We start from the raw sequence: 27,707 nt of genomic DNA, 5'->3' as shown, positions 1-27,707 counted from the left end.
GTCCCGTGCGACCCGGGGGACCCCGCGCTCGTTGGACTCGGCTCCGGCCCGCCCCCCGCGCCCGCTCGCCCCGCCCCCCGCGCCCGCTCGCCCCGCCCCCCGTGCTCCCTCGCCCCGCCCACGCGCCCTCGCCCCGCCCCCTGCCCCGCTCGCTCCGCCCACGCGCCACACCCGACCCCGAGAGTCGCGGCGCCGCGCCCGCCTCAGGCCCCCGCGCCCCGGCTGCCCGCGCTGCTGCCTGACGGCGTCCGCCCGCCTGGGGCCCGGGGCCGGGGCCGGGGCCGCCTCCCTCGGCGAGCTTCCCCGGGCCGAGGCGGACGCCCGCGCTGTGCAGCCCCCGGCCCGCGCCGGCCGGCCCCGCGCTCGACGCCGTCAGGCAGTGGCGCGGGCAGCCCGGCGCGGGCGCGGCGACGCAGGACCCCGGGGGCCGAGGCGGCGGCGGCGGCGGTGGCGGCCCGGGCGGCGGCGATGCTGTGGCCGCGGCTGGCGGCGGCCGAGTGGGCGGCGCTGGCCTGGGAGCTGCTGGGCGCCTCGGTGCTGCTCATCGCCGTGCGCTGGCTGGTGCGGCGGCTGGAGAAGCGGCCGCGGGGCCTGGGCCGGGGCGCGGCCCCCGCGCCGCCTTCCCGCGCCGCCGGCGCCCCCGACCCAGGTGAGGCCGGTGGGCTGTGGGGCCCGCGCCCGTCCCGCCCCGTCCCGCCCCGTCCCGCCGCGGGCTCGGCGACGAGCAGTTGGGCGGGCGCGGGGCGGCCGGGCGGGAGTTCCCTGTTGCGTGACGGCGTCCGGGGCCCGCTCTGGGAAGCTCATCCGGCGGCTGTCGCGCGAGTCGTCGGGGCGGGCGCAGCCGTGAGCCGGCAGGCGTCCGGGGAGGGGACGAGCGTCCGCGAAGGCCGCGCGGCCGGGACAGGCGGGAGGGGGGCGAGGGCGACCCCCGGGGCGGGGCGGGGACCCTGCTGCGGCGGAAACGCGCCTTGGGGATCCGCGGCCCGAGTCAGGCGGCGGGAACAGGCGTCGCCGCAGGCGGGTGTGCTTTCGCCGTGAAGCCCCGTGGAGTCGCTGGTAACTGAACACAAGGTGGGCCCAGGAAAAGGCGGGTGTGACTCCAGGGTTTGGGGCGGGAGGAAGCGAAAGGGTGTCGTTGTTTATCGCTTTGGGGTGGCCTGTCCCGTGAAGCAGCTCAGCAGTTGGGTTTCGGTGATTTCAGGTATTTAAGTGTAAGGTAACCGTTCGTGACACTGAAGTCTGTAGTTGGTTTTCATCCTGGTTTCCTCGCAGACAACTTCCCAAATCCGTGGCATCTCCACAGTGATGTCTGCGTGTGCTAATGAGTTGACTGGCATCTGGCCGCCCCCAGGTGGCTTCGGGATGGGTGGGGGTCCGGGAAAGACCCAGGTCTGACAGGGTTGGACTTTCAGCCCCATCCCCAGCCTCCGTGCAGGGGAGGGGGGCAGAAAGTTAAGCTGGTCACCAGTGGCCAGTGGGTTAAGCAGCTGTGCCGACATAACGAAGCTTCTATAAAAGCCACAAAGGACTGGGGCTCAGGTGGCTTCCAGATGTCCCGTGAAAGGTGCTGGATGGAGGCTGGTGTGCCCAGAGAGGGCGGAGAAGCTCCACACCCTTTCCCGCTTTTTTGCCATATGTCTGCCTTCAACTGTATCTTTTGTAGTCCTTTATAACGCACTGGTAAATGTAAGTAAAACATTTCCCTGAGTTCTGGGAGCCACTTAGCGAACTAATGGACCCCGAGGAGGGAGTCGTGGGAACCGTGATTTACAGCCAGTTGATCAGAAACACGGGTCCCAACCTGAGGCACTGGACGTACGGGGACAGTCTCGGGGACGGAGCCCTCAGCCTGTGGGGTCTGACGCTGTATCTAGCAGATACTGTTAGGACAGAAGTGAGTCAGAGGACATCCAGCCGGTGTCTGCTGCACAATTAATTACTTGCTTGGTGTGGGGGGACCCCACACGTCTGGTTTCTGAAGCATGCAGTGAGAGTACCGTAAGAGAAACTGGGTCTGTTCTTCCTTTATGTCGTCAGACAGTTGGACACAGGAACAGCGCTGTGTAATGACTGAGCAGGTCCATGCATCAGGTGGTGTGAGTTCGTCTCCTGGCTCAGCCACCTGCTGCTGTGGGACCGCACTGAACACCTCTGTTCTCAGCCTGCTCGTTTAGAAACTAGGAGTAATAATGGCACCTGGTTAATGAGACTTGACAGTGGAGTGAGTCCAGTGTGTGGCACATATCCGGCACTGGTAAGTGCTGTCTGTCAGTGTAATCGCTGGCATCATCCACGTAGGGCTGTGGAGGACAGTGGGTGTCTGGAGTCTGAGACGAGATCTGGAGGTGAAGCGTAGAGACACCGGGTAAAGCTGTGAGTCTGGAGGCTCTGGTGCAGGGTTTTTGTTTTTGGGGGCTCTGATTTGACTGAGAAGCCCCTCCCTGACCGTCCCCAGCAGTCTGTTTTCATCTCCTCCTCAGCCCGGGGCCTCGGGGGCAGTGGTCCTCGCCCCCCAGGATGGTCCTCACCCCCCAGGATGGTCCTCGCCCCCCAGGATGGTCCTCGCCCCCCAGGCCATGTGCGCCTCCTCTGGGAGCCCCTTTGGGTCCCATCTGATTTCTTCCTGGAGGATAAACGGGTTTCTCAAGTACTCTGATAGGAAGATGAAATTTTTTGAGCAGAAAACAAAACTGAGGACCCTACTTTAGAATCTTGGGGCCAAAGGGAGCCTTAGCGGTAACTTACTTCTCATGTCTTGGTTTTACAGCTGAGGAAGCAGGCCCAGAAGGGCAGTGTCCCCCTGGGATCCCAGGAAGCCAGCTGGGTTGTGGGTCTGTTGACACGGGGTCTAGTGCACCTGCCATCCTTGTGGGTTCTGCCTTCTCACATCCCCTTAAGAAAGTTTCAGGCGACACCTTTACTAAGTAGCGCGCTAGTTTGTGCATTTACACTGTCAGCGCTGGGCCACGAAACCCAATGCAGGACGCTGACACTGAAAATTACCCAGACACTAAAGCTAAACGGTGCGTGTGGCTTACGGGGCGTGGGCCTAAGACCTTACAGTTTGGAGTGCTTTTTCATTAAGAATTTCTCTTTAATTTTTAGGTTTTCATTTTGAAATAGCTTTAGACTTATAAAAGATTACGAAAATAGTACAAAGCAAGTAAACATATGTGAATAGATCTTCAACATCTGCCAGTAGGGAAATAACAAATTTTTTTTTAATGTTTAAGAGATGGGGTTTTGCTGTGTTGCCCAGGCTTGTCTTGAACTCCTGGGCTCAAGTGATCCTCCTGCTCCAGCCTCCTGAGTCAGTGGGACTACAGGCATGCCTCACCAGGCTTGGCAGGAAAAACAAATTAAACCTAAAGTGGGGTATTGCTACACACCTATTAGAATGGCTGAAATACCCCAGATTGGCAGGGATGTGGAGAAACTGGGTCGCTCATGTGCTGGGATGTTAAGTGGTCCAGCCACTCTGGAAATCAGTCTGGCAATGTCTCAGGAAGTTACAGCTGGCCGGCACTCCTGAGATTTTTATCCTAGAGAAATGAAAACTTGTTTTCACACACAAGCCCATGTATGAATGTTCACAGCAACCTTATTTGTAATCGCCCAAAACTGAAACATCCCGAATGTCCCTTGAGGGGTGAGTGGTTTAACAGACGGGTATGTCTGTGCCATGGGATGCTGCTCAGTAGTGACCCCTTCCTCAGCTTGTCTGGGTCTCCAGGGCACTGGGCGGAGCAAGAGAAGCCACTCTCGGAAGTTTCGTGCTTGCTAGCCCGTTCATATAACATTCTTGAAATGAGAGAGTTACAGGGATGGAGAGCATGGGAGGGTTGCCGGGGGTTGGGGACGGTGGGCAAGACGGGAGGTGACTGGAGTGCAGCAGGAGGGAGGTCTTTGTGGGGGGGGAGGGACAGTTCTGCATGTGACTTAGGTAGTCGTGGTTACGGGAGTCACGGAGTTATACAGAGACACAGCAGACACAGCCTGCAGAGGCTGGTGAGGGCCGAGGTCTAGTTTGTTGTTTGGTGGCAGTGTCGGTTTCTGGGTTGCGAGTGTGCTCTGGACACATAAGACGTCAAGCTGTGGGGGAAGCTGGGTGATGGGGCCCCCGGAGCTCTTGGTATGATTTTTGCAATAACTTCTGAGTCCATAAGATTTCAGAATAAAAAGTTAAATCATGTTTACCATCTCCTGGATTTCCCAAATGTTAGTATCTCACATAATCACACTATAAAACGAAAACCAGGAAATTAACATTGATGGAACACTATTATTATCCAATGTACAGACCTAACTGAATTTCTCGTATCTTTGTCCATGTATCAGAGACCATGAGGTCATACCAATACTGCCAATTCCAATGTGACATCACTGGTTTTATTCCAGCCCAAGAGTCCATTCTGGCCCCCACCTATTTTTGTACTTAAAGTTTTGTTGGAACACGGCCGCGCCTCTCTCTCTGTCCTGTCTGAGGCTGTTCTGAGCACTGGAGAGACCGTGCGGCTCCCAGAGCCCAGGTGCTCATTATTCGCTCTCTGGCGCTTTGCAGGGGTCGTTTGCTGTGCCTGTTCTCGTCCCCACCTCCCTTTCTGCCAGCGGGCATCCTGGCTCTTGTCACAGTACACTCCGGTCATTTGCTTAGTCCTGGAGCACACGAGAAATAGCTTCAGACTTGGGGACCTACAACCCTGTGGAAAACACCTGCTACCAGGAGTGCAGTATTGTGTGCGGCTTGTTTTGGCTTTATCCTTAGAGTACACGGTCACTTAGGGGTTTCCAGAGTTACTTCAGTTCTCCCACCTTTGTGTTATTACTGTGTAATACAGTTAGGATTATCTGTGTTGGTCTGTATTCCATTTGGGGGTCTCCCCATATTTTTAATTGTTTATTATTTCTTGAGTATGTGAATCACAAACATGTTTTAAAAGTCAGAACCATATAAAAGCTTAAATTTGGAAGTTACTGGCTCCCATTCTTTCCATCTGGTTCCACCCACCCTGTAGATAACCAGTCTTACTAGTTTCTACTTTATCCTTTGTTTCTTTGTACACTTGAGTAGACACTTATATCTTGTGTTAAGAATATTAGTAAGAGAGTATCCATTTTTATTTTTATTCAAACTGATTTTCTGGCGTGTTCTGTACTTATTCTGAAAGATTAATAAGCCTATATTCCTTAATAGTGGAATAGTTATATTTGACATTATGGATAATTTTTTAGTGTCACAGTATACAGTCTTTACATGCATTATTTTATCTAATTTTCATTATACCCTAAGAAAGAGAACTGTTAGTGTGTCCATTTTATAGATAAGGCAACTGAATATTAGAGTTTAAATAATTTGCCCAAGGCCACAGTTAGTAACTTAAATGTAGTTAATTGTTCTTTTGAAGGCTCGCTTGGCTACAAGGACAAAGCCGCCTTCCAGCTCGCCCCAGTGAAACAGGAGGCTTCAGAGGAAGGTTACAGAGGTTGTGTGGAAACAGTGGAACACTGCCGGGCCTGGGAGGGTCCTCCCTGCGTATTCATAGCGTCTTCAGGACAGACCTTCACGTCAGTTTGTGGTCACCAGACAGTGTGTGTGTACAGAGAATCTGGTCAGGTGTTTATCGCTGGGCAGAATCTTGGGGCCAGTAGGCTCCACCGTCAGGTTCTTTGGCAGCTGTAGAGGGGGCCGAGTAATGCATTCATTGCTTAAAAGACTAATATCCCCTGTGCAAATAAGTAACCGTTATTTTTGAAATCTTCTTGGAGTCGGGGGTGGGGGGAGCATTATAAAAATTTTTTAAAATAATGAAATAACATGAAATAGATACCATAATTTAATGAATGCTGACACCCAGTGCCCAGCTTCAGCAGGTATGTGTGTTTTGTGAGTCTTGTTTTTCCAGCGGGGCTCCCTGTGCTTGCTCTGCTGAAGTCATTAAAGCCAGTCCAGACAGCTTATCACGTCACCTGTCGGCACTTCCTATACCCTCTGCTGCTTGGTTTCAGTGATGTAATAATGTGTCCAAGTCTTGAGTTTTTCTTCCTCCTCGTCTTTTAATCTTTAGTATTACTCAGATTCCTTTTTAGGCCGCTGTCTTTGTCTGTGTTCCCGCTGTTTTACAGCCACCGTCCACGTGCTGCTGATTCCCACGTCTGGTCCCCCCGTGCTGAACTTGCTGTCTTCCAAACCTCAGACTTGAAAATCGAAATGCCCTCTGGGTATCAATGGAAAGGCTTGATGCCTACAATTGGGAGAAAAGAATTTCCCTCTACTTACTCCATCTCTGACACCCTCTGCCTCAGTAGTCTCTTGCCCGGCACCTGGAGATGGAGGTGTCTTCATGGGCCCATCGCAGTCCCCCCAGCCCTGCCCTGTGGCATCTGATCGGCCTGTGGCTGAGACAGCCTGTTTCTCAAGTCCCTGTTACTACAGCAGTAGTCTGTGCCCCGTCATTTCTTACCTTCTCCCCTGAGTCCAGCTGGCCACGTTTGATCTGTATGCCATAAATTCAACCTCCGTTCTCCACATACACCGAGCTAAGCTCCAGTGCTGGCTCAGACCCGCTGTCTGATAGCTGTGTGACGTGGACAAGTCGCTCAGCCTCTCTCTGCTGCAGGATCTTCCTCTGCAAAGGGGGGTGGGCGGTGGCGGCCACACTTACCACATGGGGTTACTGTGACTATTCAGTGACACAATATATGCTAAATGCTTAGAACATCACCAGGTACTAAGCACATGGAAATCCTCGAAAGCATAAAACACTAGTTATTTGTTGTTTGTATTAGCAAAATGACTGCCAGAGCTGTGTGGCTCTTCTGTTTAAATCTTTGCATACTTTCCCATCACTTGTGGAATAAAGTGCAAATATGTCTACAGGATAAATTTCTTTTTTTTTTTTTTTTTTTTTATTTAGAGATAGGATCTACTTTGTCACCGAGGCTGGAGTGCCTTGGAGCTCACTGTACCCTTGAACTCCTGGGCTCAGGTGATCCTCCTGCCTCAGCCTCCCCAGTAGCTTAGGACCACAGGTGTGCACCACCGTAACCTGCTAATTTTGGGGAAAAAAAATTTGTTTTGGAGATGGGGGTCTTGCTTTGTTATGTTGCCCAGGCTGGTCTCAAACTCCTGGGCTCAAGGGATCCTCCTGCCTCGGCCTCCCAAAGTCCTAGCATTGCAGGCATGAGCCACTCTGCCTAGCCTAGACTTGGAATTTTGGTGGACAGTGTCAACTTGCCTTCCATGGGATTTGTTCCAAATTACACTCCCAACCAGTGACAGGTGAATGTGCCTGTCTCCTCAGTGCACTCACCTGCAGAGAACGGTAACCTGATGGTAACAAGTGATGAAACTAGCTGATGAGATTCTTATCCAAATCAACCAGAAACCGCTTGCTTTAATTTTGTTTAGATTTTATAGATGTGGAAGTATAAAATCTATGAAAATTACCATGGATAATTTATAGAGTTCAAAGGATATGGAGAAACACTGGGTTGAAATGAAACTTTGAAACCAGGTTTTTTCAAACCTTGTTTTAATACAAAAGCATGTGCTTGTAGCCAGCAAATCAGGTCTCTCTGTCTCGGTTCCAGGTGAAATGACAATGGACGCCGTCCTGGCTCGGTTGAAACTTCTGAATCCAGATGACCTCAGAGAAGAAATTGTCAAGGCCGGACTGAAATGTGGACCCATTACATCAACCACACGGTTCATTTTTGAGAAAAAATTGGCTCAGGCTTTACTAGAGCAAGGAGGAAGGCTGCCTTCCTCTCCTCCCGGCCACGAGGAGGCAGGTGGTGCAGCTCTAAGCCAAGACACGCAAAGGATTCTGAAGTCTGCGGTAGGGAATCCCGCCGAGCAGCCCAGTTTTCCTGAGGACAGAGATTTTGGTTACAGCGTAGGCCTGAATCCTCCGGAGGAAGAAGCTGTGCTGCTGCCGGCCTGCCTGATGCCCCTGAGTGCCGCCACCCCGGCAGACACCCACACCCACGCTGCCGGAGAGACTGGCCCCAAGGAGCCGCCTCTGTACTACGGGGTGTGCCCGGCCTACGAGGACGCCCCAGCGAGAAATGGTAACGTGGCCATCCTGCCGAACTCCCTTAAACGGATTACCTAGGGGGAGGGTGTGATTTTGAAAATTGAAAACTATAGATAGAAACGGTGTAACATTTTTACATAGAACTTTGTTGAATTTCATGTAAATCTATATAAGAATTTTAACAAATTGTTAGGAAAATGGGACTCTGTGAGGTACACTTGACTTGCAAATAGCGATCGGCTGGCTGCCATTTGTTGGGAACCTTGTTGATTGTCTCTCCCCTTTTTAAAATTCATTATAACCTGAACACCTTTTATATTAATGAGTGTAAATGGCCAAGGAATATATAAACAATTTTCAGCATCAAAGAATTGTGAAGGGCTTAATAGATAGCAATGGGAAAAAACAGTGAGAACTCGATGTTGGTTAGAATGTCACGAATTGCGCCCTGCCGTTGCTGCTGTCACTGTGATGCTATTCGTGGCGATGCCAAAGAGTAGGAGATTGGTTAATTTTACACCGAGTAGAACGGAATACTATTCCACTGCAAGATCTTTTTAGAGAAGATTAATGACACTGTGAAATGGTCATGATGCAATTTGTATCTTTAATCTTTATTATGAAAGTTGCTTATAAAAAATTCATTTATAATGTCTATATTACATATATGGTGTCTAACGTAAAAGTGGAGTTTCTCTCCTGCCCACCCAAATCTCACTCCCTAGAAGTGACCACACCTGATCTGGCTACTTTTTATTCATACATATAAACTTTGCTTTTATGTTTCATATATATTTTGAGATATAGTATATGTGTATTTTTGAATTTTATGTAAGTGTAAATGTATATAAATGCACATTGTTTTTATTTTTATTAAAATGGCAAGTAGAAGTACAGGGTCAAAAGGTAAGCATTTTTAACACTTTGAAAGCTACCACCTTCCAGAACATAAGCATTACATCTAAAAAGGGAAAAGTCCTTGTTTTGTTTCTATTCTGCCATGTGTACTGCATGCGGTTAAAACTTTCCATTTATCTTTTGAGGAAAGGAAACCTATCTTGTTTTAGATTAAATACCATTTTTATACGGTTATGGTCTGTGTTTGATGATTGCTTGGTCAATACATTGGCCATTTGTATCAAACAGTGGACATGAACCATTCTTCATTGTTATATATATTTTTTCTCCAAGTCCACCATTGTATTTGTGTTTTAGGTATTTATGATGGTCTTGTACAAACCTTGATTGTGGTAGTTCTCCTACAGAACTTTTAATGTTATTATGTATTTGGAACTGTCTTTTCTGTTATGGATGGTTTCTTGGCAGGCATAAGAAGTCTTAGCCCACTCAAAGTTATGTTTAAAATTGTCTTATATTCTTTGCTAATATTTTCATGTTTTTTTTTTCATGGTTTTTTTTTTTTTAACAGTTATTTTTATCTAGTTTTTTTCTTTTTTTTAAGAGACAGGGTTTCTCTCTGTCATCTAGGCTGGAGTGCAGTGGCATCATCATAGCTCACCACAACCTCAAACGCCTGGGCTCAAGCAATCCTCCTGCCTCAGCTTCCCGAATAGCTGGGACTACAGGTGTGCACCACGCCTGGCTAATTTTTTTATTTTTTGTAGAAACAGGGTCTGGCTATGTTGCTCAGGGTGATCAAAAACTCCTGGCCTCAAGGGATCCACCCGCCTCAGCCTCCCAAAGTGCTGGGATTACAGGCATGAGCCACCACGCCCTGCCTTTATTTAGATCTCTAATCCATGTGAAATTTACTTTTTAGTATGGCATCTTGGGATACTAAATTACATTTATGTATAAAATATGTATCATGTTATTCACAGCACATGATCAAGCTGATTGTGTTCTTTTGGCCCTTTTTCAAGATTGGAAATCTGAGGTTTGGGTGCAAAGAAGAACCCAGTGGCTGGGTGGCTGCGGTTTCCACAGATCGCTGAGCCCAGGGTTGACGGTGGCAGCGCTGCAGCCACTCGGCTTTGACTCTCCTGTGTTCCTTTTCCCACCAGAAAGGGTCCACGTTTATGAAAATAAGAAGGAAGCATTGCAAGCTGTCAAAATGATCAAAGGGTCTCGATTTAAAGCTTTTTCAACCAGAGAAGATGCTGAGAAGTTTGCTAGGGGAGTTTGTGATTATTTCCCTTCTCCAAGCAAAACCTCGCTACCACTTTCTCCTGTGAAAACAGCACCTCTCTTCAGCAATGGTGAGTTGAAAGGTAAATTATACAGCAGTTTGCATCTTGCCGTTGCTGTCAGACTCGCCCTAGACTGTCTTGTGCCCTCTTTCCTGATACGTGGTGATGGGTTTTCTCCGTGAGGGCAAAGGGGATGGGGCTGAGTGCACCAGGGAACCACTTGAGCCCTGAGGCCGACATGCCAGTACTCAGCATCCTAACTGTGGAGAAATGCTGGAAGGAACACTGCTCTCCTTCATCTGTCCCCTTGTCTCTCCTGCTGCCTGTTGGATTGCGGGTCTTTTTGATACTGAGACCAGTCTGCTTCCCCACCTGAAGCTATACCCACTTCTGGGACTAGGGCAGCTGCAGAAGTTGGGCTCACCTGCAGGCACTGTCCAGCCAGAAACTCGGCCACACCCACCGCCCACAAGGTCTTGTTTCAAGAGGCCACTGGCAGTCAGTTCCATGCGGAGCCCCCTGTTACCCCTGCTCACGGCTGTCCGGGCTTCCCCGGCTGGCTGGGTTCCAGGGGGAGGGACTGTCTCCTGGACATGTGGCCTTCAGTTAAGAATCCTGTCTGCCGGTTCCCTCACTCAGCATCATACAGGTGCCTCCTACACAGAGACCAGGGTGATTCCTAACGGTTCACAGACTTCTCTCTTTGCAGTCTGTGAAAGTTCCCTGATGTGAATCACGTGTGGGACATTCCCCCTCTTGGGGGATCCCTGCACATCAAGGCCTTGTGTGGTTGCTGGCAGTGTCTCCTCGGCTGCAGCTGCCCTGTTCCTCCTCTGCCTGCTGAAAGCTGACTTGGTTTTTGGAGTTCAGCAGGTGACGCCTCATTCACAAAGCCTTTCCCAGGCGGGTGCTAGTGGGGTCGGTCGCGCCCCAGCCTGCTCGTAGGGAGCGCGGGCTGCTCTTGCTGCGTTCCCTCACCTGTTCCTCCCAAATGGCTTGGAAGCTGCTGCAGAAAAGCTGTTGATCCTCTCAGCATAGCACAGAGGAGGTGATGAGAAACTGCTTGTGAAATTAAGTGTTTTTAAATTCTGTCTCTTAATGACAGATGGTTTGTGCTTGTCTGAATCAGAAACAGTAAACAAAGAGCGAGCGAACAGTTATAAAAACCCCCGTACGCAGGACCTCACTGCCAAGCTTCGGAAAGCCGTGGAGAAGGGAGAAGAGGACACCTTTTGCGATCTTGTCTGGAGTAACCCCCGGTATCTGATCGGTTCAGGAGACAACCCCACCATTGTGCAGGTGAGCCTGCTTTGAGCCGTGCGAGTGCCACTGTGATTGCCGTACTTGTGACAGAATTTGCCTACCTTTAACAAAAACGAGGCTCAGAGTATACACTTTCTTGCAGGAAGGATGTAGGTACAATGTCATGCACGTGGCTGCCAAAGAGAACCAGGCGTCCATCTGCCAGCTGACGGTGGCAACCCTGGAGAACCCCGACTTCATGCGGCTGATGTACCCGGACGACGACGCGGCCATGCTGCAGCAGCGCATGTGCTACCTGGTGGACCTCTACCTCAACACGCCCGACAAGATGGTGAGTCTCCCGCACCACCCGCGCTCCGTGGTCGACTGTAGCCTGTTGAGATGGTGAGTCTCCCGCACCGCCCGAGCTCCGTGGTCGACTGTAGCCTATGTGCTGGTTGCACGTCTGCGTTCCCGGCAGAGTGTTTCTTGCGCTCCGCCAGCGAGTGAGGCGTGTGGGGGACGGTCAGAGAAGAGCAGCACACTCGCTGGACTCGGAAGCCGCTGGCAGTGCGCTCGCGGGTCCGCCCCCCCCTGGCCGGGGCAGGAGGCCTCCCCGCTGCTGTGGCCACGCTGGGGGTGGGCTGCTCCCAGGGTCCCTCGGGGCTCTGTCGAGACAGGAACATGGGCAAGTGCCTAAAAGCATAGAAAAGAAAGTAAAAAAAGTTTCGGTGCCTTTTATTCTAGTATTCCTCATGTATGTTTTATGTATTTATATGTCTGTATACACATACATATATTTAAAATTTTTTAAAGGCTAGATTTTTAATGGTTCAATAAGGCTTAAGTAAGGATTCCTGAAACAGAAAAATTGATGTATTTATATAAGGGAAAACCCAGTGACAGCTTAGAGCCAAGGAGTGTAGACTCTGAGCAAAACCTGGGAGTTTAGAAAGTTGTGGGTGAGAAAGTAAAAGAACCATATCTTGGTGGGGCATAATTTTGTTATTTGATAACACAACAAATATGATACATTGAACTGCAGAAATGAAAAGCAAGAATAATTTTTAAATTAACAAGAAAGAAAAGGGGGAATGTACAGAAATTGGACCAAGCTACCAAATTATAGAAAGAGGTAAAAGACAAAAAAAAAAAAAAAATAGTACGCATAAAATAAGAAAGGAAGAATAAAATCAAAGTCAGACTAAGTGTGAACAGATTAAATAAGGATACCAGATTTGATTGGTACAATCGGCACTTGTGACCTTGTGGCTGTAATGCAGCACTTAGTTCCCTGTACCCTGCAGAAAAACGTGGGGTTTTTTTTTGTTGTTTGTTTTGTTGTTTTTGTTTTTAGACAGGCTGGAGTACAGTGGTGTGATCACAGCTCCCTGGGGCCCCAAACTCCTGGGCTCAACAGATCCTCCTTCCTCAGCCTCCCAAGTGGCTGGGACTGTACGTGTGTGCCACCACGCCCAGCTAATTTTTAAATTTTTTGTAGACACGGACGGGGGTCTCGCTGTATTGCTCAGGCTGGTCTCAAACTCCTGGTCTCAAGCGATCCTCCCACCCTGGAGGAATACGGTGTGAGCCCCTGTATCCAGCCTGTTTTTTTATTAATGTCTGTGGAATCTACGCACATGTCCAGAAAGAAAATGTATTAAATTACTGAAATTAGATGTTTCAGGTCACTTTGTGTTATCATGACCACTAAAAGTAGGAGTTGATAAAGTGTTGGCCAAAGCGACCTCAGCTCTTTAGAAAGTGCTGGGTTTGTGGGGGCGACCGCAGCCCTGGAGACTGGTGTGGCTGAGGGGAGGGCAGGAGTCGAGGTGGGCAGGTGTGCGGGGTTCAGAGCAGGTGGAAAGCGGGCCGGAAGGAAGCGTGGCGGTGAGGGTCCTTCACGTGCAGGTGTGGCAGGAGGCCCGGAGGGGAGGGCGAGCAGGTTCCCGAATCGAGGCACCCCGGAACCTGAGACGTGTCGGGTGAGACGTGAATACATGAGGCCCGAAGGTTGGGGAGGGCAGAGCAGTCCTCCCCCTGGAGCAGGGTCCGCAAACACCAGCCCGGGGCCCACGTCACCCGCCAGCTGTGTGTGCAGATGCAGCTTTGCTGGGACACAGCCACACTCGCTGTCTGTCAACTGTCCGCAGGGCCTTCCTGCCGCCAGGGCGGAGGTGGGCGGCTGTGCCAGAGACGGGACGGCTGCGGATTCTGCAGTGTTGCCGTCTGCCCCACGCCCGAGAACGCTTTCCCGTCGCTGGGCAGAGGCGAGGGGCAGTGGCAGTGCGGGCAGACCTCGAGGCCCTTCAGGGTCGCACGGGAGAGCTGTGTGACATGGCCCGTGTGAGTGATGGCAGGAAGCAGCCGACAAGAGGACATTTGCTTTTCACAGATGACTCAGGAGCTGTAGGTGGCAGACATGGCACACGATGGCCGTAGAGGCTTCAGAGCCAGAATCTGCCACCCTTGGTAACCAGAGGGGGAGGCAGGAGCTGTTCTGGCTCTGGCAGGTGTCAGTGAGTCCCGTGTGCACCGGCACAGTCGAGCCACCTGTGGGACGTCCCGGTGAGGGCTTGGGGACAGTCGGCTCCACGGGCCTCGGGCTCAGGGTGGCTGTTGACCCTCAGGCCCGCTGGTCTGTAGGCAGCAGTGGAAGGAACCCGGGGACTGTCCAGAGAGCAAGGGAGGTCACAGGTGCCACCAGGGGGAAGTCAGGGCATGAAGACGCATCGTGGAGTACAGTGACCTGCAGTCAGGGGCGAAGAGAGCCTCACCTACTGTGATCCCAGCTGCTGGAGAGGCTTCTCTTCGAGCACAGGCCAGACTTAGGGGTTCGTTTTTCTTGGATGTTGCCGTCATCGTTTGTCATGAGGTTGCACGGGCCCTGAAGGGTGACAGCTGGGTCACTGTCATTGGGCGTGTGTCAGGCCCCAGTCTGATTGTAAGCTCCTCACAGGGCCTGGGCCCCAGGCACTGCTCAGTGGTGACAGCAGCGTGCTGAGCTCGAGTCCTGGCATGAAGGGGACAGGTGCTAGCATGCCAGTTGTTTTTCAATTATAAAAGCAATGTCTTTTATGGTCTTTTTTGTTTTTGAGGCTTTTTAAAAAAAATAAATACTGGCTAGGTGAGGTATTTCCAGCACTTTGGGAGACTAGAGGATTGCTTAAGGCCAGGAGTTTGAGACCAGCCTGAGCAAGAGCGAGACCCCATCTCTACAAAAAATGTAGAAAAATTAGCTGGGCGTGGTGGGACACACTTGTAGTCCCAGCTACTCGGGAGGCTGAGGCAGGAGGATCACCTGAGCCCAGGAGTTGGAGGCTGCAGTGAGCTGTGATGACGTCAGGGCACTCCAGCCCGGGCAGCAGAGCAAGACTGTCAATCAAACACACACACATGCACACATACATAACTGTGTTCACCGTAGAACGACCTCATAAGACAAAGAAGCGTAAATAATTGTGCTTCCTCTGCACCTTTTTCAGGGCTACGACACGCCACTGCACTTCGCTTGTAAGTTCGGGAATGCGGATGTGGTCAGCGTGCTTTCTTCACACCATTTGACTGTAAAAAACCCAAGGAATAAATACGATAAAACACCTGAAGATGTAAGTACTTGTTAAAATTCAGTTACTCGCTAGAGTTAGCAGTGAAAATGTATAAATTTGCAGTCTGTGGCCACAGCTGCGGTGGAGTCCCAAGTCACCGCGTGAGTTGTTTGCGTCGTGGGCTGAGCACCGGCTGCCGCGGTCAGGGTGACGCCTCTCCGGAGCCGGGAGGGGATGAACTGACTTGGGTTTTTTTTTTTCTTTTGATAACGTTGGTACCAATGACCCAATTTGCTGATTTTAGTTTCCTAAAACTGGCAGTCGGTTCTGAACAGCTCACAGTCCTTCACCAAGTCTGAAACACATCAGTGACCAGGGTCAGAGAGCACAGAGGTGAGGGTGGTGATGGTGACAAAGGCGGTGACTCTGAAGGCAGCTCAGCGTGTACCAGGGGGTGTGCCAGGCCCCTCGCGTGTGTCGTCACCCAACCCAGACAAGCCTCGCTCGATCCTTAGCATGGAGCAGACTGCACCTCGGGGAGGGCGGAGGTGCGTTCCCTGCCCGTGGAGCCGCCGAGGGAGCTGGACCTGGGGGCTGAGAGATGGGCCAGTCTGTGCTGTGAACCGGAGCGGGTCCCTCACGGGACCCGTCGCCCCTTTGGAAACAAAACCTACTGGGACCCTTTCCTGGTGGCAGTGGCTTCTCCCACGGCCCCGCTTGTAATTGCTGCTGTTATATAGGTCAGGCCCACTTTCTGTAGAAGGCTTAAAATAACCCATGAAAAAAGAGTAAAATTCACCAGAAAATTCTGCCGTCGAGAAATTATTTTGCATAGGTATGACTTAACTTTGTGTACTTTTCATTATAAAATGCTACTTGGTAACCAACTTGAAAGTTCATGGCATTTTTAAAGCACCCAACTCAGAGTCGGGGACAGACTGAAAACAGGCTGCACTCGGGTGCTCTCTCAGGCTGTTCCCTGTCTTTTCTGCTTACGTGAAAGTACTGGTTTTCTGTTGTTTGTACCAAAATTGGTCTGACTGCTATGATTCTCCAAGGGCTGAGAAAATTGATCCCAGTACTTGCAAAAATGTCACTTTTCTGTTCCGTGTGAGACAGGAGCTCCGTCCGCCTGGACCAGAGCACAGAAAAGTCACACGGGGAGAAGGGGCCCCAGGCAGTGACTCTCAGACCGCTGAGAACGTCACGGCCATGTCCACTCGCGTCTGCTCCGCCTGGATCCTGAACTCTCAGGTTTTCCTTTCCTTGCAGAAAATTACAAAATGTACAGTAGCACAGAGAGTAGAGCGCATGTGCCCCTGGTCCCAGAGTGCTCCCTCGCCCTGTCCCCTGAGGCTTTGACAGAAACGGTTCAGGGGACAGACTGTTCTCGTCACACGATTCGTGTGAGCTTTATTAAACTTCAGCATTAAGATACTGTTGTGTTGACTGTAAAACTTGCTTTTATAAAATCACTGTAATGAAAGAAATGTTGCAATAAAATAAGATTTAGACACTTTTTCTCCAATAGGTAATTTGTGAAAGAAGCAAAAATAAATCTGTGGAACTGAAGGAGCGGATCAGAGAATATTTAAAGGGTAAGATGGGGTCAGGGTGTTGCCGCGCAGCGGAGCTGTCCGAGAGCCCTTCGCCCCTCAGCAGCCTCCTCTCGGTTGCCCGTTTCTTCCCCGAGTTCGCTTCCCTCCTCTGCTTTCACGTAACTCTGCTCTGAAGTCTCGTGTCCTCCTTTGAGCCTCTCTTGGGGGAGAACCTTTTTTGAGGTTGTCTGTTGCCAGCTGTTGCTCGCCCCGTGTGATCCGCGTGATCCGTGCAGGTCTCTCCCTGCAGGTTCTCCGTGATCGGCTCCTTCAGGTGGAGCCTGCAGGCTGGCAGAGGGCAGCGCGGGGCAGGCTTTGGCTCTAGTTTGTCCTTTCATTCCGGAGCCGTCTGCCCCAGAACCTGCCTCCCGCCCTGCCTCTGAGCTCCTTGGCTGCTGCCTGGGCGGCTCCTGCCCCCGCTCCCTGGGACAGCCCCACCCCTGGAGGGCCTCCTCGCCCTCGTGCCCGAGGCCCCCTGCGCTGGTCAGAAGCTTCAGGTAGCTGGCGCTTTGCTTGTGCCTCGTGGTCTGTGGGCGCCCACGTGTGACGGTGGCTGCGTCCAGGAGGGGCTCCGCCCTGCCGCCTTCCCGAGTGTCGTCCGTACACGTCAGAAGGTGGCAGAAAGGGGCCTTCTCTTTGCCGTCTGCAGCCAGAGCGGAGGGGGTTCTGCTTGCTGGAGGCGACTGGGCAGATGCTCGAGGCTCGTGGACTCTGCCGTCTGTGCCTGTCTTTGCTTCTCCATGCCCACCCGACGCTCCACTGGCCTTCGTTTAAAGCAGAGTCAACAGACGTGACTGCCCAGCCCCCGACCTGCTTTTGTAAATAAAGTGTTCCTGGCGCACAGCCGTGACCACCCGTTGGCACGCGGCGTCTGGGCACTCTGCTGGTACAGAGACCACATGGCCCACGGAGCCAATTATTGACTGCCTGGCCTTTTATAGAAAAAGTCTCCTGACTCCAGAGCCTTCACTCGTTCCCTGATCTCTTCCAGTCCAGGAATTTGTGTTAATTATACTTGCCGAGTGTGCACGATGTGCACAGGTGTGGGTCCCAGCACTGTGCTGGTGGCGGCAGGGATGTCCGCAGGGCCATGTGGGCATCGCTTCCAGAGACCTGGCTTGGGCCTGGCATGGTGACTCACAGCTGTAATCCCAGCACTCTGGGAGGCCCAGGCAGGAGGATGGCTTAAGGTCAGGAGTTCCAGACCATCCTGAGCAAGAGCGAGACCCCGTCTCTACTAAAAATAGAAAAATTAGCCAGGTATAGTGGTGCGTGCCTGTAGTCCCAGCTACCTGGGAGGCTGAGGCAGGAGGATCGGTTGAGCCCAGGAGTTGGAGGTTCCTGTGAGCCATCATGGAGTCACTGTACTCTACCTGGGGTGACAGAATGAGACTCTGTCTCAAAAAAAAAAAAAAAAGAAAGAAAGAGAGACGTGGCCTGAGCACTCGCAGGGCCCCAGAAACGTGTCCTTGTGTTACCAGAACATCCCTGATAACTAAACAGATTCATCTGCTCTGGGGATTTTCAAACCACTGTCAGGAGTGCTGTAAAATGAGGTAGTGATACTAACGGTCTGATAAGGCCTTTCCTATCTGTGACATAAATGCTAAGGCCCCTGAGATCTGTCCATCCAGCTGTTTTCTAAGGAGAAAATATTATTGCTGCGATTTCCAAATTGCTGAAGGGTTGCACTGCTCGGCCCTTCAGAGACCGAGTACCCCTTCCCTGGTTCCTGCCAAAGGTCTCACGTGAAGCCAGGTGTGGGCCAGCGTCACTGGTCGTGTTGTGGCCTCTGGCACGTGGCTTCACACCCACAGAGCATGCTGCGGGGCTGGCCGCGTCCCTGCCTGGTGCCGGTATCTCCCAGCGAGGACCATACTTGTGTAAAGAATAGGGAAGGACCCAAAAGTGTTACGAAGATATAAATGGGATAAAAAAGCTGGACACCAAACTGCTGAGAGAGCACGAGTCCAATTTTGTTGATAGAAGTTTTTAAAAGGACCTTAAGTGGATATGCCAAAAAAGTGGCCGGGCATGGTGGCTCACTCTTGTAATCCCAGCACTTTGGGAGGTTGAAACAGGAAGGTCACTGGAGATTAAGGGTTCAAGATCAGCCAGGGCAACATAGTGAGACCCCATCTCTCAAAAAAAAAAAAAATTAGCTGGGCACAGTGGTCTGCGCCTGCGGTCCCAGCTACATGGGAGGCGAAGGCAGGAGGATCACCTGAGCCCAGGAGTTCAAGGCTGAAGTGAAGTGAGCCATGATCACACCACAGCACTCCAGCCCGGGCAACAGAGCAAGACTTTGTCTCAAAAAAAAAAAAAAAAAGAAACCGAACAATTAAGCATTAGTATTTTATGGATAGTTAAATTATAGGTGGATTTTACCATATACCTTCACCGGAAGACACCATTATTTCATATACCACTAAGAGAAGAGAGAACTGGCCAGTTACCAACAAAATACCATTATACATATGATGCATCCTGGGCCAAGATTGTAAAATGTGAAATACTGTGTTTTAATTGCTGTACTTTCTAATATATTCTACAATGAAAATATAGTACTTTGATAATCAGGAACAAAGTATAAAAACTTTGATGAGCATTTAAAATAAAAAACTCCCAGGCATTCTTGGGCAGCACGACTGGCTGTACCTCCTGGTGTCCACGAGGCCATCGGGTCCAGGGGCCGGGCTCAAGCGCGGGGCGGGTGGTGTGTGACCTCATGACACCAACCCGTGGGACTTGCCCATGCACCGCGGGCGCAGCCTCACGACACGGCTTGTCCTCTGCTTCCCACACCGCATGCCACGGTGCCACGGCGCTGCACACCCGTCTGGTGTCGCGTGATGAGTGGTGCAAGCTGTGAAGTAGCACAGGGGTGGGGATCCCAGGGGGGCAAGAAACAACGTAACTTACTGTCGCCATTTGTGAAGCTCCTGGTCTGGCTCAGTGAAGACAGGCTGCCTTTCTGTCCTTTAGTGCCTGGGAGGGGGTTGTCTTCTGTTCTCCCCTTTTCTCTTTTTTAGCAGTGGAGGAAAGTGGGGCTTGTTTAGTGAAGCGAGTTCCCGTCTGTGCCCTGACCTACGGCTGCAGAGCTTGCGTTGTTTTTATTTCTTGTCACTCTGTCCCTTTGCGAAGGCCGTGGGAAGTGCCTGCATCACTTCTCATGCTGAGGTGGCCAACGCCTGTCTCCTCCCCCAGGTCACTACTACGTGCCGCTTCTGCGAGCAGAAGACACCTCTTCTCCAGTCATCGGGGAGCTGTGGTCCTCGGACCAGGCGGCCCCGTCCTCTCCTGGTGGCCGCTGTGGGGGCAGCCCCAGAGACCCTGTGCTGACCCTGAGAGCCTTCGCAGGGCCCCTGAGTCCGTCCAAGGTGAGCTGCTATGGAACCTTCTGGAACCATCTTCTGGAACCCTCTCCTGGCTGTGGCCACACTGGGGTGTTCTAGCCTGTGGCTTTGTGCTTGGGCTTAGGAGCCGGGTCCCCTGGAACCTAAGGTCATCCTCTTCCAGGACCGGCTCCCATGAACTGGTGACAGGCATCAGGACATTTGCCAGAAAAATGTGTGCCTGACCCAGTTACCTGTTGGCCAGGCACGTGCTGAGAAGCCCACGCTGCTCAGTGTAGCTCGGTTGCCTGGTCAGGCCTCTGCTGTGCCCTGGTCATCCCTGTTCTCCCCGTCTGCGTCGGGGACCTTCTCAGGGCACCTCGCCCGTCTGGTGAGGCTGTCCCTTGTGACCAGGACCCTTGCATCTGCAGGGCCGACTTGCAGACCCAGCTTCCCGAGGCCCTGGCTCCCGCCTGCTTCCTCGCAGATGCTTGGCGGCAGCTCCCTCTCCTGGGGCCCTTCCTTGGCACCCAGACCTCAGCGCCTTCGGGCTTCACTGACATCCCGGATGTTCAGATAAATCCTTAGTGGTGGTGTTGCTGGGTCAAAGGGTTATGCACATTTTTAGGCCAGTTTTACATTCGATAGTTCTTTCTCCAGCTGAAATATTTCATGCACTGGCCTGTATGTAATCTCGCACTAAAAACTTTCTAAATAAGTTGTTATCTGCAACTGTAAAAATGTCTCAAAAATGAGGTGGTATCAGGATTAGGTTAGCTCCATAAAACAAAACTCTAGTAAGAGTGACTCAGAAAGATAAATGTTTATTTTCTTCTCTTGTGATGGGAAGAATGTTATGTGTGTGGTCAGGGGTGGTGGCTCCAAGACACCTGCTATCCGCAGGGCAAGGCCTCATGCTTAGGCCCTTCTGGTCCAGATCTGACCCTCAGAGCCCAGACTCCCTTACCTGCACATGCAGTCACTCTTAGCTGCGAGACAGGTGGGCCCGGGGTTCCGTGAACTGGGTGGCAAGAAGGATGTTGTGAGACAAGCAGATTCTGCAATGCTGGTGGTTCTCTAATGAGTTGCATCTCTTTTTCTCCTTTTTTAGAGAGAGGGTCTTGCTCTGGCACCCAGGCTGGAATGCAGTGGCATTGCAGCCTCAACCTCCTGGGCCCAAGCGATCCTACTGCTTCAGCCTCCTGAGTAGCTGGGACTCTAGGTGCCACCACCACGCCTGGCTAACTTTTTTATTTTTGGTAGAGATGGGGTCTCACTATGTTGCTCAGGCTGGTCTCAAACTCCTGGCCTCAAGTGATCCTCCCACCTTGGCCTCCCCAAGTGCTGGGATTACAGGCATGAGCCGGCACACCTGGCCACGGCATTTCTTAATACACTTTTTTCTTCATAGGCAGAAGATTTTCGCAAACTCTGGAAAACTCCACCTCGAGAGAAAGCAAGCTTCTTTCACAATGTCAGGAAATCTGACCCGGAGAGAGGCTTTGAGAGAGTGGGAAGGTAGTTACAGGACCGTCGCGTGGAGTCGTAAAAGCCGAGATGGGCTGTGTGGTGTGTGTGTGGCTCTGTGTTGGGTGAGGCTGGAAAGTCTAGGCCCAGCTGCCTTCAGAGCAGTGGCTTCCCGGCCCCGTTTACTGGAGCCTCTTCATCAAGGTCAAAGTCCTTACACACACGGGACATGGTGCGATTTGTGTTGCAGAATTAAAACTTAAAACAGTCCCTTCCCAGACTTTCGAGCAGTTCTGTAACATATTTCTAAGGGATCTTAATATTTTGTATTAGGTACTGTATGAATGGATGTTTCCTTGGGAAAAAAAGAAAATCAAACGTTCCCTGTCTGTTTAAAACACAAGAGGCAGGTGTGGCTAGAAACCTGTAAATGTTTTAAAAAGTCCCTGAAAAGAAAGTCTATAACCACAAAGCTGAATTATGTTTTAATCAAATAAAGTTTCATGGGATTGTTTAGAACCTTTTCTCAAAATATGTGCCCAGTTTCAAGTTTACAACTTGAACCTGAAAATAACCTCTGAATTTTATGTGCATGGCCCAAACTGGAGTCACATGTAACTTCGTAGAGTTATTTCGTGAAAATGAAAAAGTACATCTGTCAGTGCAGCCCTGCCCTTTGACCTTTCACCACGGGGTCTGCTGGTGTGAGGCGTGTTTGGGCTGAGGTCTCCTTCAGGCTGTCACACGTGTGACAGCTCCTCACGGGCACCGCTGGGCCTCACCCTGTTAGGAAGAGTGCTGTTTTAGAAAATGCAAATTACCTTAGCCCCAAATTTAGGATAAAATAAAATTATAACCCAGATTGTAGACATTGTTTTCGTACTTGGAGCATCGGTGGCTATTTTCTGTACAGTCAGTTCTCTTGAGTATTTTTTCTGGTTTTTCACCTGGTTAATTGTGTTTTATTTCTTGCAGGGAGCTAGCTCATGAGCTGGGGTATCCCTGGGTTGAATACTGGGAATTTCTGGGCTGTTTTGTTGATCTGTCTTCCCAGGAGGGCCTGCAAAGACTAGAAGAATATCTCGCTCAGCAGGAAATGGGCAAAAAGGCTCACGGAGAATTCGGAGGAAAGAAAGGCTGCTGCAGAGACGGAGCCCCCACCTCTGGTACGGGGGGAGCACACGTCTGGGGGATGCAGGTGTATGTGAAGACTGTGGTATCACTCAGGCAGTATTGCTGTTCCTGGTTTTGTTTGCCTAACTCAGTGTTGAGTAAAGCTTCATCCTGTGCTGTTTTACAAAACTGACAACAGCTGGACTGCACTGGCTGGGGCTCTGTAATATTGTAGCTCTGGCATATTTTCAGGGAAAGAACGAGGAGGACCTCATAGCAGAATCCTGGTGTGTATTTATCAGAAATCAGGGTGCAGAGTGCTTCAGAAGCACAAAAGCAGTGAATGGAACGTCCATGATGTGATTTGACTGCACAAAACTTTAACTCACGAAAAACATCAACAACATTAAAAAGAGAATATAAAGAGTAAGAAAAAAGACAGAAATATCCCAAAAGTGAAATGGGCAAAGGAGAAGAAATTATCCAAAGGAAATAAGTGTGCATCTCACTAGTAATAAAAAAAAAAAAAATCCACCTTTAAAACGCGGTGAGGCACCACGGTAAAATCTCAGATGGGTGAGGAACCTTCATTTCTGCTTGCCCTTTTCCGAGGAGTAATGCAGTGATTTTCTGTGTTGAAATCTGAAGAGGAGGTTTTGAATTTGATTTGTTGCTGGGGTCATGGGAATGTCTGACGTGCTTGAGTGGGACAGACCGTTCATGCCAATCACATGTTCTCTATCGTCCTCACAGGCGGTGGGAAGGCCTGCAGCAACTCCATCTCTGTGGGGGCCTTTCTAGACGAAGATGACAGAAGCTTGGAAGAAATTAAAAATCAGCAAAACATAGCTCGAAATGCTGGCCAGCCCACGACCGGTGCTCCTGGACACGCAGGTTGCAGCCCCCTGCCCTCGGAGCCGAAGGCAGACTTGATAGAAGCCTCGGACCCAGACAGTCCCCGTGGCAGCAGAAATGGCTTTTGCAGTCCTCTGAGTCAGGAGACGCTGGGCGGGAAGAGGCCCAAGTCCCCCAGCGAGGAGGAAGCATATCTGTTACCTGTCTCTGGTTTGAGTGCTGAGTTTGATAAACTAAATTTGCAAAATCTAGGAAGTCGCTTTTCCAAGGTACCAAATAAAAATGTTATGAAAACTAAAGATAAGAAGACCCTGACTTCAAGAATGGACGCAGGAGAAAGTGACTTGTTAGCACCTCCTGCTGCCGACCGACTCGGAAATAACCAAAGACAGACAAACAGTGAAATGTCAGCTGGAATGGCTAAAATGTCCCTGGGTCCCAGCAGCGGGGGTGGCCCTCAGCCTCCGGCATCCGCCCCCACCAAGAGGGAGACCGCCCAGAGGCTCTTCCTCTTTGGGTAGGTGCACGCCTGTGCCCACACTCCACAGGGTTTCCAGTCCCTTTTAAACCCTCCCTTTTCCCAGTTTGATACGACCTTCGCTTTTAGTTCCCATCTCTGGTCTCTCGAGGGTGGGGCTTCTGAATGCTCCTTCAGGGACCTCTTCAGTTAGCTGGGGGGATTCTAGTGTCTGCTGTTAGCTGCTAGGGAAGTAAATGCTACCAGAACAACTGATCTACTCCAAGACTTCAGTTTGTTTCCAAAGAAAATCCATCTTGGGGACAGTCTCAGTACTGCAGGTGATGGAAGTCCCCAGCCGTCTGGTGTTGAGTTACCCCCGAAGGTGGAAATATGCAGAAAATGTTTTTGTTTTGTTTTTTTAGAGAGATAGGGTCTTGCTCTGTTACTCTGGCTGGAGTGCAGTGGTGTCAGCATAGCTGATTGTAACCTCAAACTCATGGGCTCAGGTGATCCTCCTGCCTCAGCCTCCTGAGTATCTGGGGCTACAGGCACGCGCCACCATGCCCCGCTAATTTTTCTATGTTTTATAGGAACAAGATCTTGATATGTTGCCCAGGCTGGTCTTGAACTCCTGGCCTCAAGAGATCCTCCTGTCTGGGCCTCCCTAATTGCTGGGATTACAGGCGGGAGCCACTGTGCCCAGCCCCTAAACCATATTTTAATAGCAGGGGTGGATCTTGCTACGGTAGGAGACCTAAGGTGACGTCCTGGTGTCTTTTCCCTGCCCCCTCTGGCACTCTGCTCACAGGACAGTGTGTCCTCGTCCCCCTCCCTGGCCTTGGGAGGCGCCTCTGTCCGCACACCGGCCTGTGCCTCCCTGGCAGCAGGCACCCTGAGGTCCCGGGGATGGTTCGGTAGTTCGAGTGTTCAGGCTGGATAGATTCTTGCACATCATTTTGTTTGTACGCTGGGTTCTTGAGTTAAAATTGCAGTGATACTTTGGAAGTCTCTTTTTTGCTTGTCACCAAAGTTGTTTCTGCTTTTTCTTGAATCCCTTTTATTCTGCATTCTAGAGAGGAGCCGTCAAAACTAGATCGAGACGTGTTGGCGGCTCTTGAATGTGCAGACATCGACCCTCACCAGTACCCGGCCGTCCACAGGTGGAGGAGCGCGGTGCTGTGCTACTCGCCCTCGGACAGGCAGAGGTATCCGCGGGACCCCCGAGAACCGTCGTACTGTTAGGGGTGGCTGCTGGGAGGGGGTGTCTGTAACGCTCATGTGAACATGTTAGTGGCTCTCCCACGATGCTGGCAGTCCCACAGCCAGGCTCACACGTGTACTCCGTGCCGGGGGTCTGCGCACGCAGGACAGACCTTCAGTCGGGTGGGAGAGCAGTGTGTCTGCTATGTGTCCCAGGGGTGGAAGCAGCCCGGGCGTGCACTCAGGGTCCCCTGCAGTTCTCGTGGAAAATCCACGTGAGACTTAAAATTGCCCAGTGCCCGTGGTTCCGAGTTCAGAAGGCCACTTCCCTGTCCGGGGCCCAGGTGCCCGTGCCCTGCCTCTTCTCCCTGACTGCGCAGCTGTGCTGACAGACCTGCCTTGGTTTCCTCAGTTGGCCGAGCCCCGCGCTGAAGGGAAAGTTCAAGCCTCAGCCGCCGGATCTCGGGTGCCCTTCCAGCCGCAGTCCGGGGAGAAGCGGCCCTGCCGGACGCAGCCCTGGAAGGCCCGGCCACGCCGCCTGCCGCCCCGGCCTGGGCAGCCCCGGGCGCCTCAGCCCGGCACACGGCAGCCACCTCCGCAGGGCCCCGCGCCTGGCCGAGCTGGCCGCGCCGTAGGTCGGTGCTCGCTGCCGGGCTCTCGCTTTGCTCTCCATTTTCAAAGAAAGGGTAATATGTTTCTTGCTAAAATGTCACAAAAGATTATATTCCGATTAATTTATTCATCTTCACTTTGAAAGTGTAAGAATTTTAGAAAATGCAAGTGTTCTAAATAAAATTTAGATTTCTGGTATGTTGGAAGAAGTTAATGAAAGCGAACTCAGATACAAACTTTCTGTAAAATGTCGATGTGGTTAGTAGTGGTACCGACCTTCTAGGCAGCAGTTCCTGGGTCTGGGGTGTGACAGGAGAGGGTGCCAAGGGCGTTTACTGACAGGTGGTCGTGTGCTCACCGGACCCCCTGAGCAAATGCCCGACTCGGGAGGGAGCGGCTGAGCCGTTGGCACTGACGTCCTGCAAAGGGCAGCCGTGTGTCATCTTGCCTTTTCCCAGGGGCACCGCCTAGACTGCCTGGTACACGGCGATGCCGTTCCTCTAGGTTTGCCGGAGGCAGGAGGTAGACGGCAGGGAGGCAGCGAACCTGGGGTGTGTCTCAGACTTGCAGCGATATTTATAATCTGAGTCATTAGAAACATTTAAATTATTGACCAGAAGATAAAAGTAGCTTTCCTCTTGGGAAAAGTCTAGCCATTGGGAGTTACGCAAAGAGTCCCACAAAACTCACCAGCAATGATGAAAAGGTGTTTTCGTTTTGCACCAGCACTTGAGCTTTCAGTCTACGTTACTTAGTTGCCAATGTAGTGATGATAAAATAATCTGTCAGTTGTTTCCTATTTTTGAAATTTAGTCTTAGGGTTTGCTGAACATAAATGATTCTATGGCCGACTGTGGCAGATGTGGCCTTTATTGTAGAATTCATTCCAGTTGGGATTTCCTTTATCAAAGAGCATTGCTTTAGAGTCCAGAACCCAGAAATCTGAGTCCCGTTTCAGTTCCTTGTGATGCCTGTTGTCACCTTTACCCTGGGCCCTGCCTGCGGGGGGGGGGGGGGGGGGGGGGGGGCCTGCGGTGTGAGGACCAGGGAACAGAACACAGCCCTGTGTGCTGCGGGTCTCCCAGCAAGAATTAACCTTGCTGAAGGCCGATTTCTTCCTGGGTGTTACAAACAGCTGCTCATACACAAGCAGTATTTTGTGAACATTTCCAGTGTTTAATCCAAAAGGAAAAACTACCAATGTTTTTGCTAACTTCAGTGCCTTTTGTAAATCATTCTTAATTTTCCTGAACTTGCTTTTTGAGAACATACAGTGATACTATGTAGGTGTAAGATTGTTTTTTGTTTGTAAAATTTCTGTACTTAAACTTGTGTAAAAAAAAACTTATGTCAGCCGAGCACAGTGGTTGCATGCCTGTAGTCCCAGCTACTTGGGAGGCTGAGGCAGGAGGATCAGTTGAGCCCAGGAGTTCAAGTCCAGCCTGGGCAACATAGCAAGACCCCATCTCTTAAAAAAAAAAAAAAGCCTATTTCTCTCAAGTGGTAAGAGAGACAGGTCAGGAAAATTGGAATCAAGATTTAGATTTTACAATTCAAAAGTCTGTTACGCAGGGTGTTTTCATTTGCTGTGTAGCAGATAGGATCTAGGTACAAGACAGAAATGACATTCCATTCTAAAAAACAGCAGCATTTTAAAAAGGCATCTTTGTTCTCAAAAGCAATCAGAATATGGATATTATAGTCACAGTGATGATCTGTTTTTTCTAGAATCTTACCATACCGTCCTGTATATTATTGTAAATATTCAAATCGAAATTAAAATGGTGTTTCTGCCCTCGTTTCACAGACTGCTGCTCCTGTTTCCCAAGTTTCCAAGTTCCGCCTTTGCCTGTTTCTCCTCTGTCTGAGGCGGTGCCAGTCCCAGCAAACGTTGTCTCTGCTCAGCTCACCCGTGCCCGGCACACTGGCCTTTTTAGTAAAATTTAAAGCAGTATTTTGGTGAAACGGCACATTAATCTGAGCACTCAGATTTATTTTCTGTTTTTGCCCCTTTCTTTCCAGCAAACCCACAGCTGCCGACATTGGGCTGTGCTGCCTCAGTGCCCGCGAGCGCGGCCTGACACCAGCCCA

At 51.0% G+C, this 27,707-nt stretch overlaps 1 protein-coding gene across 2 annotated transcripts; it reads left to right on the top strand.

Annotated features, from left to right (window-relative positions):
- Positions 1-468: 468 nt before the first annotated feature.
- Positions 469-26,987, top strand: ANKLE2 (ankyrin repeat and LEM domain containing 2). 2 transcript variants are annotated; one of them, XM_045534087.1, is made up of 13 exons: positions 469-649; positions 7,591-8,070; positions 10,061-10,255; positions 11,316-11,485; positions 11,592-11,780; positions 14,914-15,036; positions 16,508-16,574; positions 19,782-19,954; positions 21,321-21,427; positions 22,352-22,542; positions 23,243-23,861; positions 24,878-25,009; positions 25,417-26,987. In XM_045534087.1, the coding sequence occupies exons 1-13, from the start codon at positions 469-471 to the stop codon at positions 25,637-25,639; spliced, it is 2,850 nt and encodes a 949-aa protein (XP_045390043.1). In that variant the 3' UTR covers positions 25,640-26,987. The 2 variants fall into 2 exon arrangements, with proteins under 2 accessions (XP_045390043.1, XP_045390041.1); XM_045534085.1 differs by having other exon boundaries at positions 11,292-11,485.
- The last annotated feature ends 720 nt before the right edge of the window (positions 26,988-27,707 follow it).

Source organism: Lemur catta, chromosome 21 (genome assembly GCF_020740605.2).
Source record: "Lemur catta isolate mLemCat1 chromosome 21, mLemCat1.pri, whole genome shotgun sequence".
Lineage (NCBI taxonomy): Eukaryota > Metazoa > Chordata > Mammalia > Primates > Lemuridae > Lemur > Lemur catta.
The sequence above is the reverse complement of the archived record's forward strand: the minus strand, read 5'-3'. Positions and strand labels throughout refer to the sequence as shown.

Excerpts from the sequence above, each read along its gene's own strand:
- ANKLE2 (XM_045534085.1), top strand. The coding sequence starts at position 469 with ATGCTGTGGCCGCGGCTGGCGGCGGCCGAGTGGGCGGCGCTGGCCTGG. Across the intron at positions 650-7,590 it reads CGCCGGCGCCCCCGACCCAG|GTGAAATGACAATGGACGCC; the intron begins GTGAGGCCGGTG and ends TCTCGGTTCCAG. Across the intron at positions 11,781-14,913 it reads TCAACACGCCCGACAAGATG|GGCTACGACACGCCACTGCA; the intron begins GTGAGTCTCCCG and ends CACCTTTTTCAG.